Source organism: Heterodontus francisci, chromosome 10 (assembly GCF_036365525.1).
Source record: "Heterodontus francisci isolate sHetFra1 chromosome 10, sHetFra1.hap1, whole genome shotgun sequence".
Taxonomy (NCBI): Eukaryota; Metazoa; Chordata; class Chondrichthyes; order Heterodontiformes; family Heterodontidae; genus Heterodontus; species Heterodontus francisci.
In genome coordinates, this window is record NC_090380.1 from 69,743,967 (window position 1) to 69,761,365 (window position 17,399).

The 17,399-nt window shown below is 43.0% G+C and overlaps 1 protein-coding gene across 1 annotated transcript in view; it reads left to right on the forward strand.

The window, feature by feature from the left end:
* Nucleotides 1-640: 640 nt before the first annotated feature.
* Nucleotides 641-17,399, forward strand: part of dpt (dermatopontin) — a 40,540-nt gene continuing 23,781 nt past the window's right edge. The window contains exon 1 of the mRNA XM_068040696.1: nucleotides 641-971. Coding sequence (XP_067896797.1) covers nucleotides 682-971 — 290 coding nt within the window. The 5' untranslated portion in view covers nucleotides 641-681. The remainder of the gene's footprint in view (nucleotides 972-17,399) is intronic.

Genomic DNA, 17,399 nt, shown 5'->3' on the forward strand with positions numbered 1-17,399 from the left:
TCCGGCTAATTGAATTAGGGGCCACTTCCATTGTCTCTCTGTGCAACTGTCTCTCAGAATGCAAATATGCAGCCATGTTTTCAGCCACTGCTCTGTGATGTTTTTAAACAAGTTATTTTCAATGTCCAGTAAGCGTTCAAATAGTGTTCCATACGATGAAATGAATATGTTTCCATTTGGCATGTGTGGTTTTCCATCACAATACTTCACGTGCTAATATCACACTACACAATTTAGATCTCTGCTTCAGATTTTCCTTTTTTTCTCCATTGGAGATATACCTGTGATCCTGTCATTCTAAACTTTCAGATGGTTATTCATGATTGAAGGACAACACGGTAATCCCTGTGTAGCTGGTAATATTTGCTATACCGCTCATTGGTACTGGTGAGGTAAACTGTTTATGGTCAATATGGTCAATATGTTTTATTGAAGCTATGAATTTGCCTTTAATACAAATTTATATAACAATATAATTTGTCTTTACAACAGAAAATAAAAATGCATCGTCCACCTTAAAAAGAATATCATCGGTTTCGCAATCTGGGTAATAGATTTAAAGCATATTGCATACTTTCATGTCAGATCATAAATGTTTTTGGATTCAGGCTTGGAAACATCTGTTTGCCAAATGTTACATCCCATATAAAGTAGTGGACACAGCAAAGTGTCAGGCAGTGTATGCAGACTGCAGAAATGCATCGCAAATGTGCTTACTTGCTTATAGTCCTGATCATTGTGGTTGATGGTCAGGATTATCCGCCATCTGATGTGTATTGGGTCAACCGTTATAGGCAAGGCTTCAACTTCCAGTGTCCTCATGGGGATGCTTTGGTAGGGATACAGAGTTACTACAATAAAGCGGAAGGTGCTGACAGACTTTGGAGTTTCGAATGCATGCCAACGCCCGTGAATATGGGAGAGGTGACAGAATGCTGGTGGGATGATTTTAACCGAGCTGGATTTGAATGGTAGGTCACAGGGCTCATCGTTAATATTTTCCTTTCGCCTACTTGACCTCTGTTTGGTTTTTGCAGATATGTTTATTAAGCTCTTTATTAAAATAATCGAATAGTTTTCAGACTGCTGTGCATGATTAGGAACCCAGGTTAGTTATTCGACTGAATGAAACTGAAGAACTTCAAATTAGAAGCAGGTGACATGTCAACATTGAATTTCCCAGGATTAAATATTCTTGAAAACATCAAACAGCCATGTGATTCAGATGTTTATGCAAGAGTCCTGTGTCCTAGTCTCACAGGTATTGACAGGTTTCGTCCTGTTATGCCATCTGAGGTTATACAAGTGAAATGAGTGTGACTTACATAACACATGGAACTTTGCTAGTACTGGAAAGTTTAAAGTACATTTGTCCTTTCTGAACTCGACATTAAAGGAATTTTCATTTTTTAATGAGAAATTACACCTTCTATGGACACTTTTAATAGCTTTAATAGGTTAACTAGAGTAAAATGCAGTGTACATGAATAATTCTTATGTACTTTTCCTTTTCTTTCTCCTCCAATGTTCTCTTTATGCTGTTCCTATCTCAGGCAGTGTCTTATCCTGCACTGGAGTTCTACAGTACTAGGAACTCTCTGGTATCATACCCAAGTTGCTGTTGATCATAAGTGAAGCCAAATAGATTTATATAGATACTTTCAGCCTTGGTTACTTTTTGGGGAGTCCATTGTACACTGGAGGGGCAAAGATAGATATTGAGATTCAGTATCCTTTGATTTTTTTCTTGTACATTGGGCCATCATTCTTTGTCTGTGAGATTGTCTGTCTGAGTAAAGTGGAAAGCCAGCAAGGGACGGAATAGAGAATAGATTTGACGCTCAGAAACAAAGGAGGACACATAGCAGAAAGAATGAGAAAGATCCTCAGAAAGGAGCATGCTAATAGAACAGATATAGAAAGAGAGAGAGAGACAAAGCAGAATTACCGAGGCACAAAGGCACAAAGCAATCCATAGAGAAAGAAAGATCATTCTGTAAAATTACCCTACACAATATTTTTCACAATTCTGTGCTATAGGTACAGTTAAAGACACACATATATATAACTATTTTATTTAAAAATGTAATGTTCACAGAGGGAGGATGGAGGCTGATACTCTGCTGCAAATTTCCACCACTTTTTGCTGTATGTATATTGTCACCTTTTACTAACCCACAGCTGTTTCTTTCACTTGAAGGGCTTGTTGAGGTGTGATTTTCAAAGCATTTAGTTGTAATATCTTTTTGTTAATTCATTGCATGTGTTGATGATTTCCTTATGTCTATACAACAATAGATACAATAATGTGAAAGGATGTACATGACATCCTTTTATTGCCTGGTGAAATCTATGTGATAAGGATGCTTTAAGTAGTGTTAATAGCGCTCTGCATGATGATATTGGTTAAACACTGATAAATGCTACTGTCACTGAACTAATAACACCAACTTAGTCAATTAAAGAACAAATCCAATTAACCAAATTAATTCTGTATGTTTTAATATTTCAAAGCACTGTTGGTTTTATTCACTTACTTACATTTTAAGATGATAATTATTATTTTTGTTATTCTTTCATGGGATCTGGGCATCGCTGGCAAGGCCGGCATTTGTTGCCCATCCCTAGTTGCCCTTGACAACTGAGTGGCTTGCTAGGCCATTTCAGAGGGCAGTTAAGAGTCAACCACATTACTGTGGGTCTGGAGTCACATGTAGGCCAGACCAGGTAAGGACAGCAGATTTCCTTCCCTAAAGGACATTCGTGAAGCAACTGGGTTTTTACAAAAATCGATGATAATTTCATGGCACCATACTGAGACTGGCTTTCAATTCCAGATTTTCTAATTAATTGAATTTGAAGAGGCAATGTACTAAACCTGTGGAATAATAGTGACCTGTAAAGGCAGGGTTACATTTTCATTAGTTCTCAGTCTTAATTAAGATATAATAATTTTTAACATAGTCAAAATCCAGACTATTCATGTTGCAATGTTAAACTATCTTCCCTTCCTCCACCATTTTTTGAATTCTCTTTCATCACCCCCGGGACCCCAAGTACCCCCCCCCTCCCCCCACCACCATCCCCAAGGCTTCCACCCCCCACATCAGAGAGCATTCAATCACTGTGGGCAGGTGACCTGTGTCCAGACCTCTATGACTAGATGGTGGGGAATAAATGAGAGCATCCTAGGATGGTATATGTTTTGATTTCCCCTTGGTCCCTGTCGTGAAGCACAATTGCTAATCTAAGCACCTAGCCAAGTTTGGGAACTCACTGTTTAGAGGATCATAGGGATAATGCCATGTCAGTCAGCCGTGCATTGGTACACCAAGGTTCTGCTCCTAACTCCCATATACATGTAGTATTGCATGTTGTAAATTTTAAAATAATGGGAGATTTTTGATGCCAAATTCAATTAAAATTTGTGCAACTGTAAATAGGTTCGGAGGTGAAATTCTGCTTTTGATAATAATAATTGTTCCAGTACCATTCAATCTCTTACAATTCATTTGGGGAAATCACCATTGAAATTTTTTTTCCTGTTTTTGAGCAATCCCTTTCAGAAACTCAAATCATATTCCAAATCAGCATACATTATCTACATCCTATTCCTCAGTGACATTATCTGGAAGCCTGGTCAATTTTCAGTTGTGTGTCAATAACCCAGGAGTACATCTCTGCCTCTTCCATTGAGCAAAAGATTGTTGCCACAGTTTCAACTTCTTTCTCTAATATCAAGACCAAGAACTGAATGAGTCAAAACATATTCAGGTTAAAGTCTGCAAGACTGAGGCCATCCACCTTCATTTTTAACCTTAATTCTATCAGCCCCCCTGACTGCTATCTTAAACTGAATTAAGAAGTGCAATGTAACCTCAGTGTCCTGCTTGATCCAAAATCAGTTTCCTCTCCTACACTCACTTTATTACAAAATCTACATCCTTCCACCTCTGCCATATTTTCCACTTCTGCCCTATTCTGTTGCTGAAACTCTATTTCATGTCTTCATCACTTCAAGGTTTAAATACTCAGATTCTGTGATAACTGATTTCCACACACAAACTCCCATAGGCTTTCACTCAATCAAAACACGACAACCTGTGATTTCATCTGCACTAAATGTCACACTCCCATCAGTGTCTCCTTTCTCAGCTCCACTGACTCCCATGTTCTAGCGTGTCAAGTTCAAAATTTTCATCCTTGTTTACAAATAAACCCATAGCTTTGCCCTCACAAATGGTATTGTGAGCAGTACTGATCCAGTGACTTAGTGTTAAAATCCATACCGTATAGTGCTTGCTCAATGTGCAGTAATTTCTCTTGCTTGACAGAACAATTACTTCCCATTTTGAGGAATTGTTTCCATGGCAGAAGTGAATGATCTTGCCAGTTTCTGCAGATATGAAAAGTGGTCATAGGACGCAGCCAAACACTTATTTACCTCCAAAACAACAGAGATCAATGGTATTGCTAAGGATGGCTACATGGAACACCATGCATATGTCATTTTAACTTGGACAAATGTCACTGCTGTCAAGAACATAACTGCAATTGATCCTGTAATTAAATTCAGTGCAAAGTTTTCTTGGAAATGTCAGTGCCTTGTATGGTAACCAGTTGACAAATCAGTTATAAAGAAACAAATTTTTGTGATTCTTATTTCATGTATTTCTCACAAAAGATTTCACATTGGAATGCTTAAGCCCCGTAATTCAAAACAAATAGAAAATGAGTAATTGACAGCAAAGGTAAAAGAAAAAGAATCTGTGATTGGCGTTATGTTCTGCTCTTATAGCTATTAAGCTCCTGGGGCACAGATGAGATAGATTATTCCATTGCAGTCTTTCCTGGTTTGACATGGCAACAATTGCCTTGGTAATGTTTATGACCACATCAATCTTCAGATTTTTGTCACTTTTCTTCTTCTTCTTCTTCTTTGGCCTCCTTGTCTTGAGAGACAATGGGTAAGCGCCTAGAGGTGGTCAGTGGCTTGTGGAGCAGTGTGTGGAGTGGCTATAAAGGCCAATCGTAGAGTGACAGACTCTTCCACAGGCGCTGCAGATAAAATTGGTTGTCGGGGCTGTTACACAGTTGGCTCTCTCCTTGCAGTTATGTCTTTTTTCCTGCCAACTGCTAAGTCTCTTCGACTCGCCACTCTTTAGCCCCGCCTTTATGGCTATCCGCCAGCTTTGGTGATCACTGGCAACTGACTCCCTCGACTTGTGGTCAATGTCACAGGACTTCAAGTCGCGTTTGCAGACGTCTTTAAAGTGGAGACATGGGCGGCTGGTGGGTCTGATACCAGTGACGAGCTTGCTGAACAATGCGTCCTTGGGGGTGCTGCCATCATCCATGCGGCTCACATGGCCAAGCTATCTCAAGTGCCACTGGCTCGGTAGGGTGTATATGCTGGGGATGTTGGCCGCCTTGAGGACTTCTGCATTGGAGATACGGTCCTGCCACCTGATGCCAAGGATTCTCCGGAGGCAGTGAAGATGGAATGAGACGTCACTCTTGGCTGACATACGTTGTCCAGGCCGCGCTGCTGTAGAGCAAGGTACTGAGAACACAGGCTTGAAACACTCGGACTTTTGTGTTCTGTGTCAGTGCACCATTTTCCCACACCCTCTTGGCCAGTCTGGACATAGCAGTGGAAGCCTTTCCGATGCGTTTGTTGCTTTCTGCATTGAGAGACAAGTTACTGGTGATAGTTGAGCCTAGGTAGGTGAACTCTTGAACCACTTCTAGAGCATGGTCGCTGATATTGATGGATGGAGCATTTCTGACGTCCTGTCCTATGATGTTCGATTTCTTGAGACTGATGGTTAGGCCAAATTCATTGCAGGCAACCGCAATCCTGTCGATAAGTCTCTGCAGACACTCTTCTGTGTGGGATGTTAATGCAGCATCATCAGCAAAGAGGAGTTCCCTGATGAGGACTTTCCACACTTTGGTCTTCGCTCTAAGAAGGGCAAGGTTGAACAACCTGCCATCCGATCTTATGTGGAGGAAAATTCCTTCTTCTGAAGACTTGAACGCATGTGAGAGCATCAGTGAGAAGAAGATCCCAAACAGTGTAGGTACGAGAACACAGCCCTGTTTCACGCCACTTAGGATAGGAAAGGGGTCTGATGAGTCTGTGCCAGCCATCAAACACCTAACTATTCTAATCCCATTTTCCAGCACTTGGCCCGTAGCCTTATATGCTATGGCATTTCAAGTGCTCATCTAAATACTTCTTAAATGTTGTGAGTGTTCCTACCTCTGCCACCTCTTCAGGCAGTGTGCTCCAGATTCCAACCACCCTCTGGGTGAAATTTTTTTCCTCAAATCCCCTCTAAACCTCTTGCCCCTTACCTTATATCTATGCCCCTGGTTATTGACACCTCCACTAAGGGAAAAAATTTCTTCCTATCTAATCCATCAATGCCCCTCATAATTTTGTATACCTCAATCAGGTCCCCCCTCAGCCTTCTCTGCTCCAAGGAAAACAATCCTAGCCTATCCAGTCTCTCTTCATTGCTGAAATGCTCCAGCCCAGGCATCATCCTGGTGAATCTCCTCTGCACCCTCTCCAGTGCAATCACATCCTTCCTATAATGTGATTCCCAGAACAATACACAATACTCCAGCTGTGGCCTAACTAGCGTTTTATAAAGCTCCATCATAATGTCCCTGCTCTTATTTCTATGCCTCGGCTAATAAAGTCAAGTATCCCATATGCCTTCCTAACCACCTTATCTATCTGTGCTGCTGCCTTCAGTGATCTATGGACAAGTACACCAAGGTCTCTCTGACCCTCTGTACTTCCTAGGGTCCTACCATCCATTGTATATTCCCTTGCCTTGTTAGTCCTCCCAAAATGCATCACCTCACACTTCTCAGGATTAAATTCCATTTGCCACTGCTCAGTCCATTTTACCAGCCACCTATATCATCCTGTAATCTAAGGCTTTCCTCCTCACTATTTACAACACCACCAATTGTTGTGTCATCTGCGAACTTACTGATCATACCTCCTATATTCACGTCTAAATCATTAATGTACACTACAAACAGCAAGGGTCCCAACACCGATCTCTGTGGTACACCACAGGTCACAGGCTTCCAATCGCAAAAACAGCCCTCGACCATCATCCTCTGCCTCCAGCCACTAAGCCAAGTTTGGACCCAATTTGTCAAATTGCCCTGGATCCCATGGACTCTTACCTTCTTAACCAATCTCCCATGTGGGACCTTATCAAAAGCCTTACTGGACCATGTAGACTACATCAACTGCTTTACCCTCATCTACACATCTAGTCACCGCCTTGAAAAATTCAATCAAGTTAGTTAGACATGATCTCTCTCTGACAAAGCCATGCTGACTATCCCTGATTAATCCCTGCCTCTCCAAGTGGAGAGTAATCCTGTCCCTCAGAATTTCTTCTAATAATTTCCCTACCACTGATGTTAGACTCACCAGCCTGTAATTACCTGGTTTATCCCTGCTACTCTTCTTGAATAATGGTACCACATTCGCTGTCCTCCAGCCCTCTGATACCTCTCCTGTGGCCAGAGAGGATTTGAAAATTTGTGTCAGAGCCCCTGCTATCTCTTCCCTTGCCTCACATAATGCCTGGGATACACCTCATCTGGGCCTGGGGGTTTATCCACTTTTAAGCCTGCTAAAACAGCTAATACTTCCTCCCTTTCAATACTAATATGTTCAAGTATATCACAATCCCCATCCCTAATCTCTACACCTACACCTGTGACCTCTAACACTGACACAAATGTGCAATCAGTGGAAACAGTTCTGCAATATAAACAGAACATTAATGGATGCACAATAGAATTGGGATGCACTTGCAACAGGAAACCTCACATGCTGTTTGTCTTACTGTCTCTCCAGATGTAACTGCTACCTGATGCCAAATATAGTGGTGTAAATTAGACAGCTGACAGCAGAAAATGGACCAGTGTTTGGACAAGACATAACTCAAGCCACATTGCAACACATAGACATTGCAAAATTCAATAACTGCTGAAAATGGGCACCAGGATCTCGATACGCAATTAACTATGCCCGTTGCTTCCAATGCAGGCAGCGTGCAAACTTTGTGCTGACTGCTAATTTAAATGTTTGCAGTGTACAGTTCCTGCCAATTGCGCTGTTGATAGGCTCCAAGCATGAGCAGGGGAAGCAAAATCATCGGATGCTAGCATGAGGTAAAGCTAGCCTGCGCTACTTAAAGGGGAGGCACATTCTGGGATGAGCAGGTGCTGAATGTCATTGTTCAACTGATTTTAATCTGGGAAAGAAAGAAGAATGACATAACATGGCAGAGAGCAGTCTCCGAGATTTTCCAACCTGCACTGGCGCCTTGGTGCAGGAGGTGGACAGGAGGAGAGAGGTCCTCTAACCACATGGGAAGCGGAGGCCCTCCCCCAGACAAAATTTGTGAATGCAGTGGGAACAGGTATCTATGGCTGTCAATGCCAGGAGCCTAGCCCAAGGACCTGGATGCAGTGTCACAAAAAGTTCAATGACGTCACATGAGCAGTCAAGCTCAGTGAATGTATCTTCAAATGCCATGTCCTACCAACCATAGCACTAGCTTCAGACACTGCTCAATGCACCACACCCCTCATTTACCTACTGTTACGATCAGATAGGAGGGGTCTAGGGGTTCCCTCTCAGCCTTTGCCTGGTTTAACCATAACAGGGTTTAATTTTAGAAACACCGCGTTTTTAGCTTCCCTTTAGTGAATCCTTGTTCACTGCTCCAATTGTAAGGCAAAGAAATCAAACAGGTTTCCTTAGATTTAAATAAGAAAGGTAGAAGTTTATTAATCTTAAACTCTAATCCAGTTAACGACTTTGAATATGCAATGCCACCGTGCTAGCATGCATATGCAACAAACACACACGCAGAGACAGAAAAAGTAGAAGGAATAAAGGGGAAAAGATTGAGGCAATATCTGGTAGTTACAATCCTTTAAGTTCAATGTGGAGTCTTTAGTTGCGGTAAGTCTTGCAATTCGTTGGGGCCCAGTTCACACTTCAACTTGTTCTGACATAGGAGTCTTTTCTGTCTTGAGGTTCACGTGTATTCCGTGGGTCCGGTGGCTTGGGAGAAAGTGAGAGAGAGGCTTCCTTGATTGAGCCTCAGTTGCACACTGCCTTCTGAATTCAAACTGTCCTGTGGCTAGTTCAAAAAACCTGGACCAGCCAGTTAGTCATGTGACCAGCTGGTTTTAACTAGTCCTGGCTCTGTGGATTGTATCATCTTAGCAGGACCTGGAATGCGCTTCCTTACACCTTCAATGTCTGGTGATCAAAATCCATTTGGGTTAATTGAAGCAGGGAATAGCCCTTTGTCTCCACAAGCAGTGTCTCTTAGTATGCAAATATCCTTCCAGTCCACTGTCTGGTGATCTTCAAACAAGTAATTTCTTCATTCCAGCAACAGTTCAAAGTCAATGTTCATATAACAAAATTAATATCCTCATTCTTGGCAGGTGGGGGTCTGCAAGACACTATCAACAATCTCTAATAAGACTCATACCTGACATTCATAGCTTCACTTCACCCTGACACATTTAGCACTGCTGCAAGCCTCACATACACATATCTCACAGCTTGCACACACTGTCAGCTATTCAAGTATGATTGGCACATCACCCAAACTGATTGTACCACACTCACTGACACACTTCCCTTTCTCTTACAGGACAAGGTGGCATGTAACTGGAGCCAGCAGCTACTAACCAGCGGGGGACAGGAATGGCTATATGTCCTTACCCTGATGCAGGAGATGGTGGTCACCATCATTGGAGTGGCCATTGCGATGTTGTGGTCAGGAGTGGGGGCTGAAAATATCGAAGTTGACAGTATCCTCGCAGATAATCGTCCTTCTCACATTCTGCTTCCCGCTCATCCCACAATCTCTTCTAATTTAAATGTTGTTGATGATGTAAGAATGCACTCCTTTCTTTGCTCCCCTCTCGCTCTACAGTCACAATCCTACCATTGGACCTTTCACCTTTCGCCTTTCAGATACCCAAGAACAGTAACTTGGCCAGGTAGTGGTAGAAGAACAGGAAGACACTGAAGAAGAAGAAACATTGTCACTCACTGTCATACTCGCAACCATCAGCTCAGCTATTGCACTGCACATGATGTTAGCTTAGAGACGGGATTTTCACGTGATGAGACACTGAGCATAACGGGGCTGCAGCTACGATTGGATCAAGGGTAGCACAGGTGCCAGCTCGCTAGAAGGCGAGATCCCACATGAGTTCTGCTGCAGAGGATTCAAATGAGGACTTTTATGGGGGAGGCTATAGAAGAAGGCTGAAACAAAAACAAGAAATGCTGGAAATCTGAAACAAAAACAAGAAACGCTGGAATCACTCAGCAGGTCTGGCAGCATCTGTGGAAAGAGAAGCAGAGTTAACGTTTCGGGTCAGTGACCCTTCTTCGGAACTGAATAGAAGAAGGCTGATGGGTATACACAATTAAATGCGTGGTGCATTGGCAGGCCTGCCAGAAAGCCTGTGTTCACTGTCAAGGAGCATGGAGGAGTCCAGCACTAACTTGGCACAAGGCATTTGCACAGAGTTTGGAGCCTATCCTTTCCAGTATGAAAGTGGTTGCCAACTCCATTAACACACTTACAGACCCATAAATCATGCAGCATTTGACGGCCGATGTCTCATCTTTCATTACAGCACAAACGGAAGCCATCCAATGCTGCAGTAGAAGCTCAGACTGCTCTCATGCAAGGTCAACTTGCTGCTACGTAAGCTCAGGCTGTTGTTACCATAGCTGTGGATACCAATGTATGAAGGGGCTTACAGGGTGTCACAGCAGTCCAGCAATCTGTCCTCCAAAACATCGCTAGGATTGCTGAGACAGTGGCATTAGTTCTGTGCAACGTTCCCTGTAATTTTTCTTTCAAGTGTGCAGGTGCTTTCTTTAAGGGCATGGCCCTTAAAAAATGTTTTTAAGCGGCCGAGCATGTGCGGTCATTCAAAGACCCTGGCTTGTGTACAGCCTGCACGGGAACTTTCAGGTTGTTGAGTGGCCATTGTAGCTGCACAGCTTAGAGGGAACATTGGCTCCGTGGAGCACGAACTTGCTCTGTTCTCTCAGAATGACAGCATTTGTCTCCCACCACTGTCACTCCACCAGTGCCCTTGCTGTTGCCTGTCAACCAGTCAGTCCAGACCGCTATCACCCATGCCCAGGTGGCGCAGTAAGAAACTAGGCCTTCCAGGCCCAGTGCTGTTCGAGGTCATCTTCCAAGGCCATCTATATCTCCCCAACTGAAAGTCAGCAGCCTTCCACCAGCCATGCTGCAGTCACTGGGGTAGCAGGCAAAGGCACACAGAAGACAGGCACTAAGGGAATGTACAAGGGTGATTGGTTGACATTTGTATGCATGGTTTGATCTATAAATTTGGTTTGGAATGTTTATTTTGTGGTGGATTTTATTTTTGCATTGTGGCTAAGTGAATGCTGTAATGGTCAGTAACAGATGGAAGATAAGGTGCGGGACTGTTGGTGAACAGGGAATTGCAGTTGTGTTTACTGGTATCGCAGTTGGTTGAGTTGATCATGGGCAGCCAGGCCAGAAAGAAGCTGTGATAGTTGCCTCCTCCTTGCCTCCTTCTCTTTTACTTCCTCCCCAACTTGTCGCTGTACAGCTGCAGGTAAGGGCTTCATCATGGCAAGGTTGTGCAGCATGCAGCAGACCACCACAAATCATGACATGTGCCCTGACAAGTACGGCAGGGCTCCTCCAGACTGATCCAGGCAGCGGAAGTATTGTTTAATACCCCAATGGTCTTCTCCATCACATTTTGTGCAACAGCATGGCTTTTGCTGTATACATGCTGCTCACATATGCATTGATTGCACAATGGAGTCATGAGCCATGTGATCAGTGGATAGCCCCTGTCACCCAGTAATCACCCTCTGGTTTGTCATGGTGGCTCAAATGCAGAATGCACAGTGGACTCCTAATGAATGATGGCATCACGATTGCTGATTATGGGGTGATGGTAGAATAGTAGTAATGTCACTTGTTAATCAGAAACCCAGGCTAATACTGTTGGGTCACAGGTTCAAATCCCACCATGGCAGCTTTAAATTCAATTAATTAAAACATTTAATTAATTAATAGAAATATGGAATTGAAAGTGAGTCTCAGTAATGGCTATCATAAAATTACCATCGATTATCATAAAAACACATCTGGTTCACTAATGTCCTTGAGAGAAAGAAATCTGCTTTCCTTACCCACTCTGGCCTACATTTGACTCCTGACCCACAGCAATGTGGTTGGCTCTTAACTGCCCTCTGAAATGGCCTAGTAAACCATTCAGTTCTACAACAACCGCTGCACAAAAGTTGAAAAGGAATAAAACCGAGCGGAAACCCCGGTATTGACCTAGGTACTGACCTAGGCAAACCTCACTCTGTCGACCCTGCAAAGTCCTCCTTACGAACAGCTGGGTGCTTGTGGCAAAATTGGGAGAGCTGTCCCACAGACTGGTCAAGTAACAGCCTGGTATAGTCATACTCACGGAATCAGACCTTACAGACAACGCCTCACACACCACCATCACCATCCCTGGGTATATTCTGTCCCACCGGTGCTCTGCCACTTGACTGCAGGCTCAAATCTACATATTGGGATGAAATTTATATTCCCGCTGCCAAAATCAGCAGCAGTCAAAAACAATGGCGGCTCGGCCAACAGGGCCACACATCATGGTGCCGCCACAATCCTAAACGTGGTGGCTCATTTAAATAGGTGGGGCAGACCGTCGCCCCCCACCCCCCACCCCCCGATGACATGGAGGGGGCGGGCTGTCCGTCCACGTCAATGGCGTCAGATGCTTGTGCGCAGGTGCTGATGTCATTTTTAAAGGGCTTCAAGCCCTACCGTTCAATTTAAATATTTAAAGAAACAGTTAATAAAAAAAATTAAATACGTTTATTTTGCCCCTCTCCCACCCCCCCAATAACCATAAAATTAATTACTTGCCCTCTGTCCCCCAAAACACTTACCTTGACCACCTGACCGTCCCCCCACCCCCAAAGTACATACAATTTAACCTGAAAACCTTCCCACCATCCCTACATCAATGATGTTTCTTTATCCCCATTCCCTTCTACTCCCCCACTCCGCACTGAGAAACTTACTTCCTCTCCACTCCCCACAAGTGTTCTGCCTTGTTTCCCCGGATGGGGCTCCAAAGGCGCTGGAGTGCCAGCCAACGCCAGGAAGATCACACCGGGACAGACAGTGGGAACGTAAATATAATTAATTCATTGATTTTAATTTATTTAAATGGCGGTTCCCATCGCCAAGCGGAGGGGGGAGGGTGTATGGGCTGCCACGAGGCCTCTTCGCCGCTGGCAATATCGGGCCGAGCCATCCCTGTGTCAGGGTGCATGGTGACCCTCTCCCAGAGGCATTTTCTGGCCCCTCTGCCATGACCCCGATGTCAGGGGGTCTGTAAAATTCAGCCCATTGTGTTTCTTCCCTTTATTTTTTTTCTGGCCTTTCATACTCGTGTCCCCTTTTATCCTTGACTAATACAGAAAATGTAGTGAGATGCGTTCTGAACTTTTCTGAAAAGTTCTGCCTCCCTCCTATTTAATCTGCTGTAGATACCCTCCCAGCTTCAGTGGCATCAGTCTATTAGTGGGCTGACTGTCTGGTATGGGAAAATCCAATTCAACAAGTCTGAGGCAAGCTATTTTAACATGTTATAACTGTATGAGAGAATAAAGAATTGCTTATATAGCTGTAACTTGGGATTATCTGTACTAGTATTGTTACGACCAGGTGAAAAAGGGGTCTAGGGGTCCCTCTCAGCCTTCACCTGGTCTTACTGTAACAGGGCTTAATTTTAAACACACCGTGTTTTTAGCTCCCCCTTGGCGAATCCTTGTTCACTGGTTTCCAATGATAAGGCAAAGAAACCAGCACAAACAGGTTTTCTTAGGTTTAATGAAGAAAGATTGAAATTTATTAAACTTAAACTCTAATTCGGATAACGCCTAAAAATACATGACACACCCACGCTAGCATGCAACGCGATACACACATGCAGATAGAGGCAGAACAGAGCAGAAGAAATAAAGCGGAAAAGTTTGAGGCAATCTCTGAAGAGGGTTTTGTTATGAATCTTCAAGCTCACTGTAGAGTCCTTGATTGTAGCTAGATCTTGCTTTTCGTTGAGGCCCAGTGTTCTTCTTAAACCTTGTTCGCTGTAGGAGACTTTTCTCTCTTGAGGTTCTTGTGTCTTCGGTGGATTTGGAGTTCCGTGAGAAAAAGATGGGAGCAGACAGGAAAGGCTGTGGCGAGCCAGCGAGGAGAGGTCTTTTCAGTCCAAGAGCAAACAGACACTCTCAGTTCAAATTGTTTGTACAATTCAGAAAAAAACCCAGGTTGAAAAAGTAGGTTATTCATGTGACTAGCTGGTCTGACCACGTCTTGGCTCTGCGGATCATATAGTCTTAGTAGGCCTGGAATGCGCTTCCCTGCTTTCAATGTCTGGTGCTCAAAGTCCATTGTGGGTTAAATGGACAAGAGAAATAATCTCTAAAATAAAAGCAAAATACTGCGGATGCTGGAAATCTGAAATAAAAACAGGAAAGGAGACCTCTACATTGGGGAGACCAAGCGCAGACTGGGTGACCGCTTTGCGGAACATCTCCGCTCAGTCCGCAAGCAGGACCCTGAGCTTCCGGTTGCTTGCCATTTCAATTTCCCATCTGCTCTCACGCTCACATCTCTGTCCTGGGATTGCTGCAGTGTTCCAGTGAACATCAACGCAAGCTCGAGGAACAGCATATCATCTACCGATTAGGCACACTACAGCCTGCCGGACTGAACATTGAGTTCAATAATTTCAGAGCATGACAGCCCCCCATTTTACTTTCATTTTTAGTTATTTTTTCTTCCTTTTTTTTACATCCTTTTTTACATTTTTTACAATTTTTTTTTTTGCATTTACTTCATTTCATCTTAGTTTGTTCAGTTTGCTCACCCACTGTTTTTTTTCAGGTTTGCACTTGCTGCTGTTCAATATTCAGTGTATTAACAGCTAATTTGTACTAATGCTTTGTCCTTCAACACACCATTAACATATTGTTTGCCTTTGCTCCGTGACCTTTTGGTCAGCTATGTGGCCTGGTCCAATCTAGACCTCCTTTGTTATCTTTTGCCCCACCCCCACCTCACTTGCTTATAACCTGTGACTTTTCTAATATTTGTCAGTTCCGATGAAGGGTCACTGACCCGAAACGTTAACTCTGCTTCTCTTTCCACAGATGCTGCAAGAGAAGTAACCTCTCTTGTCCCTATTGGTATGTAAATGTCTTCCAGCCAAGTGACTGGCAGCCCTTGTAACAGGCCTTCTCTTCTTCCCGAGCAACAATTTGAAATTTAATGTCCATATGGTAAAATTAATATGCCTCATTCCTGGCGGGTGGGGGTCGAGCATTACAGTATCATCACTACCTCTCATAGAGGAGTTTTACATTGAAGGGGTGCAGTCGCTAGCAGATACACATCTCTCGTTTATCAGTGGCATGGGCAAATATAAAGTTGGCATCAAGGACTAAAATGTCTGTGGATCTTGCAAACTGCTATCTTTTAAAGGCAGGTTTTTTTTCAGACATTGGTGTCAGCTAATATAAAAAAAGCGTATGATGATTGGAGCTCATGGCTTCTGTTTGAAAGTTATTCTCCCATGGCTGTACATTTAATACAAAATCACCCAGATATTGCGAAAGTCAGCAATGATATTCTGATGTTCTAAGGTGGTCCACAATCCCTTTTTATTTTCTTATTCTCCTGTTTACTCCCTCTGTCTCGTCATCAAAGAATCAATGAAAATACAGAGCAGCAGAAGGCCTTTCAGCCTATAATGTCTGTGACCGTGTTAGCTCCTCAACTAGAGCTTTTGTTACTCTAATCTCTTTTCTCTGCCTTTTCCCTAAATTCTTTTGCATTTTTACTTTTCAAATGTTTATCCAATTCCATTTTGAAGTATGTTACAGTTTCTGTCTCAATACTTACTAGTAGCAAAAGAGTCCATGTTCTAATAACACTGTGTGAAAACCTTTCTTCTAACTTCCCCCTTCATTCTAGTAATAATCCTGAGTTTATGTGCTTTATTACCAATTCATCAGCTAGTGGAAACAATCAGACAGGTTTTTCAGGGCACATTGGATTGCTTGTGGATGAAAATTGGTTGGGGAGGACTGCATGACAACAATGGAGCCATTTTTGATTTTCCTACCCATTTAAATCCAGTGGATGGAAAATCAGACAGGCTTTGTTATGGATGTGTGATCCATCCTGTCTAATTCACCTCCATTCACAGTGCCCAGGAGATTCAGACATTTCCAGGGGCAATAACAGGAAAGTCTGCTCCAACCTTTCACTGTTTACCCTCTCAAAATCTTTCATAACCTTAATGAGATCCCCCTTAACTTTCCGTGTTCCTGTCAATTTTTCGAACTTTTCATTATAACCTTGTTTATGATCTTGGTATAACTCTAGCGAATTGTCACTGCAAAATTTCCATGCCTTTAACAGCCTTCCGGAAATACTATTAGTATCGCGTGTCCTTATATTTCAACAAGTCCCTTACATTGCATCTTACCAGCTGCTTCTGAAAATTCATATATGTAATAACCATTGCATTTCCTTTATTTATACACTATATGGTTTCCTTACTGTTACGACCTGGTGAGAAAGAGGTCTAGGGTTCCCTTTCAGCCTTCACCTGGTCTTACTGTAATAGGGTTTAATTTTAAACACCTCGCGTTTTTAGCTCCCCTTGGTGAATCCTTGTTCACCGCTTTCCAATTATAAGGCAAAGAAACCAGCACAAACAGGTTTTCTTAGGTTTAATGAAGAAAAGTTGAAATTTATTAAATTTAAACGAAGTATAATTTGGTTAACACCTACGCTCTCCACACTAACATGCATACGCTTTACACACATGCAAACAGAGACAGAAAAGAGCAGAAGAAAAATAAAGCGGAAAGGTTTGAGGCAATATCTGAAGAGTTGTTGTCACGGTTCTTCGAGCTCACTGTAGAGTCTTTGATTGTAGGTAGTTCTTGCTTTTCGTTGGGGCCCAGTATTCTTCTTAAACCTGGTTCGCTTAAGGAGACTTTTCACTCTTGGGTTCATGTGTCTTCAGTGGATTCAGAGGCTTGTGAGAAAGAGATGGGAGCAGACAGGAGAGAGATCTTCTCAGTCCAGGAGTAAACAGCTTTCTGCCCAAACTGTTTATACAAATTCAAAAAACTCAGGTTGCCTAGCAGGTTAGTCATGTGACTAGGTGGTTTGACCTTGCCTGTTTGTGTATTCGGC